At 41.7% G+C, this 10,571-nt stretch overlaps 1 protein-coding gene across 2 annotated transcripts; it reads right to left on the reverse strand.

Moving 5' to 3' along the window:
• Window positions 1–1,993: 1,993 nt before the first annotated feature.
• Window positions 1,994–5,891, reverse strand: LOC103714720 (transcription factor PHYTOCHROME INTERACTING FACTOR-LIKE 15-like). Of its 2 annotated transcripts, none has more exons than XM_026807526.4 (7): window positions 5,024–5,891; window positions 3,747–4,893; window positions 3,544–3,645; window positions 3,378–3,443; window positions 3,213–3,278; window positions 2,591–3,124; window positions 1,994–2,377 (listed from the first exon to the last, which is right to left on the reverse strand). In XM_026807526.4, exons 1-7 carry the CDS (start codon window positions 5,110–5,112, stop codon window positions 2,297–2,299), a joined length of 2,085 nt encoding a protein of 694 aa, XP_026663327.1. In that variant the 5' UTR covers window positions 5,113–5,891; the 3' UTR covers window positions 1,994–2,296. The 2 variants fall into 2 exon arrangements, with proteins under 2 accessions (XP_026663327.1, XP_026663328.1); XM_026807527.4 differs by having other exon boundaries at window positions 2,591–3,112; window positions 5,024–5,890.
• Between the last annotated feature and the right edge of the window lie 4,680 nt (window positions 5,892–10,571).

Consider the following 10,571-nt stretch of genomic DNA (forward strand, 5'->3'; position numbering starts at 1 on the left):
AACTTCTGTTAACTCCGGGCAGTTTCGCCTTTAAAATACTCCTTGAGATGATTCAGACCATTATGTTTGATTTTACCCCCTAGCTCTGCTAGCAGTAGGTTCCTAGATGGATGCCAATCTCTCCTAAGATATTGAAGGATATATGAGAAGAGAATAGTTGCAGACCATCAGAAGTGCCTACCGATCTGAGGGCTCTGACCTTTTTTTTTCTTCTTACACTAGTTGTGCCTGCCTTTTAGATCTTCAGGAAGCCAGAAGGTTGCTGATCACTTGGGAAATGAAATTGGCGGTGCAGCCTCCTGATCAGAAATAAAATGTTAAACTTTGCAACTTGATGTGAGCTTCTTTCTTGTTCTTATGATTTTTATTTTATATCTTATATCGAAAAGATTCTATTTATATGATTGACCAATGTCCTAGTATGTTTTAAAAAATATGGAGGAGATTTTCTTTCCAGTTGCCAATCTTGCATCACATCCGGAGAAAACTGGCCCACAAAACTCTTGGCTCTATTTTCAAGGGTAAATTACTTGCGTTTTAGCCGTGTTTGAAAAGAAGACAAAGAAGACATGCCGACAGAAGTAGGTACGGTTAGCCTTTATTAAGTGTTCGTGAGTGAGAATACACCGGCTTGGCAAGAAGCATGATTGAAGAAAGTTAAACGTGAAACAGTCTCATGACAAGACTAGTACGGTCGACAAGACTAGTACTGTCTGACAAAACTGGACTGAACTCCAACCTTCTCTGCAGAGATGCATGCACATACTAGATGCTTTTTTGAGGGGAGAGGAGGGAAAGGGAAGTAAGATGCTTATTGAATTAAAGAATGCATGTGCATCCTAGCGGAAAAAAAAAAAACAAAAGCATGTGCAAGGATGGGAGAAATGGAGAAATATAGAAAGAGAAAGAGGCAAAAAAAAAAAAAAAAAAAAGAAGAAGAAGAAGAAAACAGAGGTGCCTCCATGAGGTGGAGTATATTTAGGTAGTTATTTTTCATTTTAAGAAAACAAAAAAAACCAACTTCGATGTGATAATTATGACAAGCCACAAAGTTGCCTAGAAAAGAAAAGTTATTTTTTTTTGACGTAAAGAGAAAGAGTTTTGTAACACTAATTCCTTTATCTTACTCCCACCACAAAAGGTTTTTTTTTTTTTTTCTTTTTTTACATCGGCGCCTCACACATAATAGATGTGGAAAATCTCAAAAGGTTCGGCGAAGCTTGCCTGACTGAAATTGGCCTGATTTCGATCATCATAGTCTTTATCATTTTAAAACTCAACCATGCAAATGACCACCGTACATTTTTCGATCATTATCACCTCCCTTCTTTATCAAAAAAAAAAAGAAGAAGAAAGAAAAGTCATTTTCAGATGGAAACATTCAGTGATTTCTGCAGTCTCACCATTAGCATTCTGAATACTCCCCCCCCCCCCCCCCCCCCCCCCCCAAAAAAAAAAGAAGAAGAAAGAAAAGTCATTTTCAGATGGAAACATTCAGTGATTTCTGCAGTCTCACCATTAGCATTCTGAATACTCCCGCAAACCCCCCCCCCCCCCCAAAAAAAAAGAAACTTGATGAAGACCGTGCATGCATACATCAAAAACAGTGTTTGTCCTGTCCATCTGGGGTCTGGGGTCAGCTCTACTGGTCCTGCTTCAATGTTGGTTTTATCATCTAATGCCAACCAATAGCCACACTAGAAGAGGAGGATGAATCATGCTGTGGCTCAATGTATCAATCACTATTGCAAGCTATTCCATACGGGAACTATGCGAATGATTTGTGAATTTGTTGGCTTGCATGAGTTGGAACTATACGGTAACTTTTTGTGGATTCAGAGTAAAACATTTTGATCATGTCGACTGTTTCATTAACAACTAGTCTCTGAAAATAGCTGGGCAATACTTTTAACTATAGCACGAAGAGATACCATTCAATGGAGGCCCGAAACATAACAAATGTATCCAAGTAAAAGATCTTCCAACTTGAACAAGAATCAAACTAGAAGGAGCCACTGTTTCATTAACGAATAGAAACGCTTACAGAGGTGCACGACACACCTCTCTTCTACACTCTGTTTTGAAACCTCATCTTCTCTGCAATTTACACAAACTGCACGGATCCCGCTACTCTCGATATACAGAGGGCAAAAGTTTTGCCAGTGATCTCCAACACTCAAAGTGGATGGCTTCTGGCAAATTGTGCAAGACCTATCTCAATCAGAGCCGGTGTCTGGAATGAACGCAACCCAATAAGTACTAGTCCTCTCAGAGTACAACCCAATTTCAGCATGAATCATTGTCCAAGTATGTCGTATGTCCTACTCACTAGTTGTTCTGGTGACTGCAATCCCCTTTTTTGGTTGTACTCCATTCCCTGTAACATGCCATGTCTGATTGCTCATTTGCACCAAGGCAGACTTCTCGAATGACTCTTTTGGTGGTTCAAAAACCAGCATGTTGAGACACAGAGCATCAAACAGAATACAGAAAAAATGAACAGATATACCCAGAAGAACTCGGTCTCTGTTTGATTATCTAAAGTAGGATATCATGCTAACAGGACGTGGATCAGGAGAAGTTATTTAACCTGAGTAGAAGTCTTCATCTGCGAGTCGTCGGTGCTTGGTTTCTGTATTTTTTCCAGGTCTTGGCTTTGCTGATGTTGATCCTTGGAAGTTGATGAAGGAACTGTATCTGTTGCTGGTGACGGATTATTAGTCATCCCAGCTGATCCAGGCGTCGAGTTTGGTCTGGCAGGAAGGCCTGACAGAGAACAAGTTGGTGGAATGTGAGGCATGGATGCTGGAAGCCCCTGCCCTGGAATTCCAAACATTGGAAGACTGGTAGAGCTGGGCATCCCATGCAAACCCCGGGTTCCCGGAATTGAGGGGAAAGGAAACTGTCGTCCATGCATGGGAGGAACTGGAAGTAGAGGGCAGCTTGCAGAACCATTCATGTCCAGCATTCCCATACTATAACCCAATCTCATGCCCATTCCCATTCCTGCACCCATTTGTGATAAATGTGCCATGGGAGGCACGTGCATGTGTTGAATACCAGCCGGTGGAACCAAGGGAAGCATGCATGACCCACTTCCCATTGACATGATCTGTGTCAAGAACTGAAATTTTCAAGAGAAAGGATTACACTGAGAATCTAGGCAACAAAAAGAAGGGTCCTTTAAGGGGAGGAAAGGCCAAAATATTCACCTGAACTTGAAGCTGGAGAGATTTCAGATAATCAATGGCCTCGTCAAGCATTGAAGCTTTGTCCACCTTGCAAGAATTTTATTTGAAATCAGGCAACCTCTTTCAGAATTCACTGCTGCATTAAAAAAAACATCATTACTAAAGTTAAACAGACAAAAATTGTACCTTGTTGCAGTTGGGTATGAGCTCTTGAAGTGCACGCATTTTCTCGTTAATCCGATCCCTTCGCCTCTGCTCATTAGTTCGGATATCAGTTATTCTGCATTCAAGTTATGAATCGAAACTAAGAAGGATTATTTGAGTCCAGTGGGTTATCTGTATCCAAACTCACTCTTTCTGACAAATTATGCACTTCTGCAGCACGGCTTCGCTTTGTGCTTGTGCCTCGCACGGTGGCAGACTTCCTCAGGCCCATAGACTCATCCTCATGATCCTACATGAAAAATTTAAACAGATTCTAAGCACAATAATCCGAGTAGAAGAACTCAGTATACAACTTCTTAGTCGTTCACATCTGTGATTCTTTCGACTTACTTCTCTCTGATTGCCGGATTCTTCTCCTTCATACGTTTTCCTTTTCGGTGTGTGTTTGGGACCATTAGATGCTGCCCCAGCACCGTTGCCTGAGCACACAGAAGAAGATGCAGCAACTGCTTCAGGACCCTTTTCTGTCTCATTCCTTCCTGATGGCATGGCTGCCACTGCGACATCTGAGCTCCGACGATTAATGCAGCCAGGCAATATGCTATTATTGTTATTCACATTGCCATCACGCCTTGTAGATGATCTCTGCTCTACTTCAGGTGCAGCTGAAGCCAGCCCTGGAGTTGCTAAGATACTCTTTAAACCACTAATAGAATCAATAACAGTAGGTTCCATTGGGTTGCTACTGGTGGTGGTAGAGGCTTTCTCGTTGTTTCTCAACCTATCAAGACCCTGGAGGTTGGCTTTGGCTAGTGCAGCAGGTCTCGAGAAATGAGAGAAGTTCATCAAATCAATGCTGCTGCTTGACTGTGACGACCTAGAACCAGCCCGATCTTGCTTTTGCGGCCTTGAGCTCAGCAAACACCCAGCCAGGCCATGGTGGGTACTACTGGTTCCTCTGGTACTCAACTCTGTCGCCCTCGGCTTAATACTTTGGGCCAAACTCTGCCATTCCTGCGACGCCTGAAACAACTGGCTGCTCTTAATCCTACTAAAATCTGAGGCTCCCGCGAGTTCTTCAGAAGTGCGTCCCTGTTCCACGTTGCGCCGCGAACTCTTTGCAGTCTGAGTGAAACCATTGCTTCTATCAGCGATCGCGGTGTTGGTATGAGAAGACATAGAATTCAGGCTCATCCCTGGGAATTCCAGCATGTGCTCCGAGCAATAATCATTTTGAAGAGAATCCTCGATCGAGTAATTAATCCAGGGGACCATATCATCGTCATCTTGAGCATTCACACCTGCATCGCCTGAAGCCGCGGTGGGAGGGAAATCATTTACCAATGGATCCACAGCTTCGATCTGTCCAATCTTTGAGGTAACCACATCTCTGCTCTCCTTCTCCTGAGCTCTACCGGTGTGAGAGGAGGTGGCGGCGGTGGCAGTGGGGAAGGAACTCTTCCTAGGCCTGTTGGACTGGCCATGCATCACGATCTGACCGTTCTCCCACAGCAGTTCGACGAATTCACCGTCGGGTCTTCATTCAACAGCCATGGATCAAAATCGGACATACATCAACAGAATGAAACCAGACAAACTCATTCGATAAAAAGGAAATGAAAAAACTTGACTATTTACAAGGTAATATATGAAGCAAGCATACTCACATGAAAGAAGACAGATCGGATGAGCAATTGGTCATCTTGGATTGGTTAGCATCGACCTTTCTTGTCTGATGGACCTCAGAGAGTGGCATGATGGATTGAAGAAGACGACACACTCAGGTGGACGAGCTCAGGGGAGGGACCATAAAGAAGAGGCTTAAAACTTCGATGTGAAAATTTTTAGACCCACTTCTCAGAATTATCTATAAGATCGCATTCTAGTCAGACCTTGATGAACACAGACTGATAAAAGTCAGAGTTTTCTGTTTTCTTTCTTTCAAAGCAAAAAAATTATAATTCTACATTTGAGCCATTTTGCAACAAAATTGCTCCTTGTCCATTGCAACTACAAACCCAAGTGAAATCCAGTATCATTTTAGTGACTAGTCTGCTAGCTAACATTAAGAAACGAAATCAGAATCAGTCAAAACCAAAACTTGGAAGCTTTTGAGAATTCAAACCAGTGGTATCAAAAACCAAAAAAAAAACTTCTTTCAAACTCCAATCAAGGCAAACAACTATCACCATAGGCACCCACAAATTGCAAAAAGATTCAGAAAAAGGGAAACGAACTTCCATGAAGCCATCTCCTGGGGCTTCAGACAGCTTTTTCCTGCAAAAATCTTTTGGATGCGGACCAACTGGCGTTCAGACAACACTCAGCTGCAGCAAAAACTTAAAAACTTTTGTCTGTTGAAATCCCCCCAAAACTTTTCTTTCTTGGAATCCCCGAGCACCATTTCCAACGGAGCGTTTGATCCAAAGCCTGGTGGCCAAAGTCTCGCACCTGGGGACGATAAAGCAGTTTTATGGCTCAGAAGTTCATAAACTATGGCTGAGACATGCTATACTTGGTTTCTTGTTTCATATATATATATATAGATATATATATATATTAGTGTGATTGAATTTTTTTTCCCTTCTATTGAATTAATTGGCTGATGGATGAATCAAAGGTTTCCATCTGGTGGCCAGGATTGCTTGCTGGCACTGCTAATGCCAGCGAGTTTCTCGGACAAGAGATAAGATCTTCTTTATCCCTAGTATCTGCTACCAAGTGCCAACTTGCACGGCTTAATCATCATTAGATCAAAGAAGGAGATCGACTTGCATTAATATGGTCATGTAGCTTTCAATTCCTAACAAAGGCTAGGTTGTTGTTGGATATGTTAATATTTAGAGAGACACACGGGATTCATCTCAAAAGAGCAGCACCGCTTAAGTAAAGTGGAAGAGCTTAAGATTTGGACTTTCTTGTTTGCTTATAGTCCTTGGCATTTGCTACACTAATCTAATTCTCGGCAGCTATCTAACTCTCTCAATCTCTTTGTAGGGTTGCATTCAGGCTTGCCAACAAGATTAAAGATTAAAAATGGAGCAACATTGCAAACCTCAACAAGTTTTCTTCCTTCCTTCCTTCTTGTTTTCCCTTTTTTGTTATGGACTCTGGAGATACAGAGATCCTTCAAATTATATAGGAGATTGATCCGCTTGTTGAATAGTTTAACAGGTCTATTTACATATCACTATTTATTTTTTTTTGTATTTTTCTTTCTTGCAAATCTTTTATAAATAGTTTATGCGAACTTTTCTTTTCTAATAAAGGCCGGGTGGCTTTGCTTTTCCTCTTCATAAAAAAAAATGGACCAGTTACGTAGTAGATAAATCTACACCAAAATAAATTGCATCTAAGCTTTAAGATCCATGCCAACATTAACCAAATCAAACTCCCCTGTTCAGAAGGAAGGGAGTCCAACCACAAAGGCTCCTCCTTGAAGCAGATGTTGATTAGATGATGCTGCAACAGCACCTCCAGTTAATTAAAATGCTTTCAATGGGGCAAGTAAGCTGCTTGCTCCCTCCGAATGTTGTCGTTTTTATACTTTGTGCAATGAAAAGAAAAGAACAAGTGACCTGAAAACCACTTTCTAGTCTTTCGAGTGCCGGATGGCTCTGAGGATATGTTTGAGGCCCAGAGGGCATGGAGGCCATCAAGCAAGACAAATAGTGATTGAAATGTAGATAGCACTTGCACCTCACATGACATCATGTCCTCCTCGTGCATGCATGCATGCCCCCCACCCCCCAGGTATCATAGAACTGAGAGAAGACGGGTGTACATGGGTGGACCAGCTACCTTTTTTATCTTCTTCGAACTTTATGGCATGAGATGTCCTTAGGTTGTTTGTCCTAGGGAGAAAGTCTTGGCGAGAAGAATCTCCATTCATGGCCGTCCATCACCTGCCGAGAGCTACATACTGCAGGTCTTGGAGATCCGGCCATGCACTGTAGACTTGCCATTCTCTTGGGGAATTTTTAGAAAAAGGGACGGCCAGGCCAGCTGTGGAAGCCTCTCTGTTCCACACCAAGGAGAACGATTTGCCCCACCGCCAATTCATGCATCCAATGCGGACATGGTCGCGTGCAGGACCGAAGGGGATGGGGGGGGGGGGGGGGGGGGGGGGCTTTGAGCCTCGATTCCTCCTACTACTTTAGAACTGGGCCTGACCCAAAGAGTGGGCATTGATTGAAGGAATCATGGAGGGGAGAGGGTGGTGGGAGCTTGTTATCAGCCATTTAAAACCAACAGCAACAAGCAAATCAGTTGTCGCTATCCCTTGCGGTCCAAATATATAGTTGCAGCGATCAGTGAAGCCCATCCTTACCTACCAAAGAAAAGCATGTGAAAAATCTCACCCTGTTCCCTCTGCTTGGAAACTTAGCAGTCATACTATATATATATATCTTGATACAAGTTAAAAGACTCCTTTCCCGCATATGTTTAGCATTATTATGCTCCTTTCATGTACTACACATTAAGAGAAATATTCTAATGTGGCTTGAGTTTAGGTGAGTCGGATTCGGAAAGAGGAAAAAAAGCCATGGACCTAATCTACTGGACCGATCGATCCATCTTACTCGAATGATGAACTTTATACATTTGAAACTTCGATTCATTATCTGCTCAGAAGCCAAAACGTGAAACAAGAGCAGAGAGAGAATTTAAGGGAGTACATATATATGCATGCTTCGGAAAGGCGAAGGTTCCGTTAATCCATGCCTTTAAGAATTGAAGCATTTTTTACCAACTCAATGTAAATATCACGTTGAAACCATCACTATCTGACGCGGTGCAGCCAAAGATCTTGCAAGATTTGGAGACGTTGCAGCAGGTGGTCCTCTTGAAACATGGGGTCCAGCAACATTGAAATGTGATAATAGGATGCACGACAATGACGGGTTGAACTGCTGACAAAGGACCCAAAGATAAATGACAGGCATCATATGTTTGAAGCGCTCGACACAAATCAGCATTGCAATCCATGAAAGCAAAACCCTATAGGATAGTTTTTTTTGGTGTAAAGGGAGGCAAAAGGAGCCACCCGATTTTTATTTTAAAGATTAATCGTATTTACAACAGAGATGAGAGGCAGAGATGAGTTACATTGTCAAGGAAGGAGAGGAACAGATGCGAGAAAAAGAAGCTAAATGACTCCAACCAAGTGTCCGATAATCGGGACAGCAAATGTTGATGCTCGCAAGACAAAGCAGTGGAGGAAAGAATCTCACACGTATGATCAATTTGGTGCACCTTCTTCCACCTATCAGTTTGCTGTCTGTTTGGATTCCTTCATCTTCATTCCTCTCTCTTGGAATTCTAGTAAATTGCACACAAAGAAGCTTTATTCGATTAATTTGGAATGCTCTTCTTTCTCCTCTTGATGAAAGATTTTGGAGGGTGATCACCGTATTCAGAACTGAGCAAAGAATGTCCCAACTGAAAACTGGAGTCAAGACTCATTGCCATGGTTAAAGTCGTTTGAAGCCTCATAGTGCACTGTTCAAGTATGGCACAAGAACGAGGAATTATTATCCATCCTGGCATCGTCAGATTCTCCATTTGTACATGATTGCAGGTAGTTGGCGTGGGACCTGTTTTGATGCTCATTTTGGCGTCCACCGGCAGATCCTCCATTGCTTCAAGGGCTTGACGGGTGATTTGTGTGCTCAAAGATGAGAGATCCCACGAAGATAGAAGGATGGATAAGAGAATAATCTAGAAAAAAAGATTTTTAGTTAGTTATACTCCTGCAACATAGATTCTTGGAAGCTTAGACAGCCTAATTTTTTCTATCATGTTGGATTCTAGCAAGGCTAAAAGATTATTCGTGCATTTTCAGCAAGATCACTCCAGATTGAGAAATCCGGGCAGCTATCCTTAGATTAGGGCTTCCTAATGGTAGGTTTAGTTATTTCCCTATCCATTGTCATGTAACAAAATCAGCACATGAATCCATTCATCTACTTCAAACACATCTAAGATTATTTATTATTTTTTTTTGATGTAAAGGGAGGTGAAAGGAGCCACCTGGCTGTTATTAAAGCTTAATCGTATTTACAACAGAGATGAAGGATAGAGATGAGCTATATTGTCAAGAAAGAAGAGGATCAGATGCCAAAAAAAAAAAAAAAAAAGGAGGCTAAATGGCTCCGAATCAAGTACCTGATAATTAGGACAAAAAATGTTGGTGCCATATTCTAAATTATTTCAGAAAGAATAGTATGACTTGGTTCAACGGGAACAACAAAGACTGCCATCATTTGTTTTCCTCAGAGGAAAGGTAGCTATTGTAGCAAAAAAGAGAAAAGGTAACTCGCCCCTAAAAAAGAATGGAAAATAATAAATTTGAACGCCAAACTTAGTTGATAACTTTGTCCCACCTAAAGACTTTTTGAAAGTTGGTATGCAAACCATTGCACATGAGTACGAAATAATTGATATCATTATTTTTTTCTAATATGGAAGGAGCGGTAGGATCTTTCTCGAATATATCAGTTGGATCTTCCACCATGAGCCTTTCGCGTCGAGCCCGGCAGCCAATCGAACCAGAGTTTGAGGTCAATCGAGCCAATTCAAGTTGGGCCCAGCATTTTAGCATAAATGGGCTTACTTGAGTCAAGCCTGATTGGGCTTTGGAATGAGCCCGAGCATGGGAAGATTTCTAGGCCGATTCTCGCCCTGACCTTTGAACATGATAAATATTATTTTTAGTTGTCTAATTATCTATTTTAATATTAAACCAAACTTCAAAGTGCCGTCTTTTGAAGCTTCATATCCTGTGGTCGCTTGTCTTCAATCTTCTAGACAAGAGTATTACTTTAAGTAAAATAAAAAGAAGTGCACTTCTGTAAATTGAGTGTACATTGATCGAATTATATGTATACAATCTATAGTAGAGGATCACAGCCTTCCTGCCCACTTCTTGTGCCTGACTCTAATTCATGTATAATGAGTGAAAACATTTAAAATTTAACACAGTGTCTTCTCTACACAAAAGGAGGGTGCAAGAGGCCTATTTTCCGAAAAACATATTTATTTTATTGGTACACAAAAACATATTTATCGATCTCATTGTTATGTTCTTCAGCATTGCTCTTAGAGATTCTCGTTAGACAGCTCGGGTTCGGCCAAAGGTGATCCGGAATTTGGTACAAGACATCTAGTCCAAGCTCCGTCCAGCCCCTTCTCAACCCAATATGTGTCAGTCCA

Source organism: Phoenix dactylifera, chromosome 2, assembly GCF_051530095.1.
Source record: "Phoenix dactylifera cultivar Ajwa chromosome 2, Ajwa_hap1_PhDact_Kaust_v1.1, whole genome shotgun sequence".
Classification (NCBI taxonomy): Eukaryota; Viridiplantae; Streptophyta; class Magnoliopsida; order Arecales; family Arecaceae; genus Phoenix; species Phoenix dactylifera.

Bases quoted from the DNA above. Each gene is read 5' to 3' on its own strand.
- LOC103714720 (XM_026807526.4), bottom strand. From the start codon at position 5,112: ATGCCACTCTCTGAGGTCCATCAGACAAGAAAGGTCGATGCTAACCAA. The intron at 3,444-3,543 runs GTGAGTTTGGAT...ACTAATGAGCAG, and splicing joins TGCATAATTTGTCAGAAAGA to AGGCGAAGGGATCGGATTAA. The intron at 3,125-3,212 runs GTGAATATTTTG...TGAAAATTTCAG, and splicing joins CTCTCCAGCTTCAAGTTCAG to TTCTTGACACAGATCATGTC.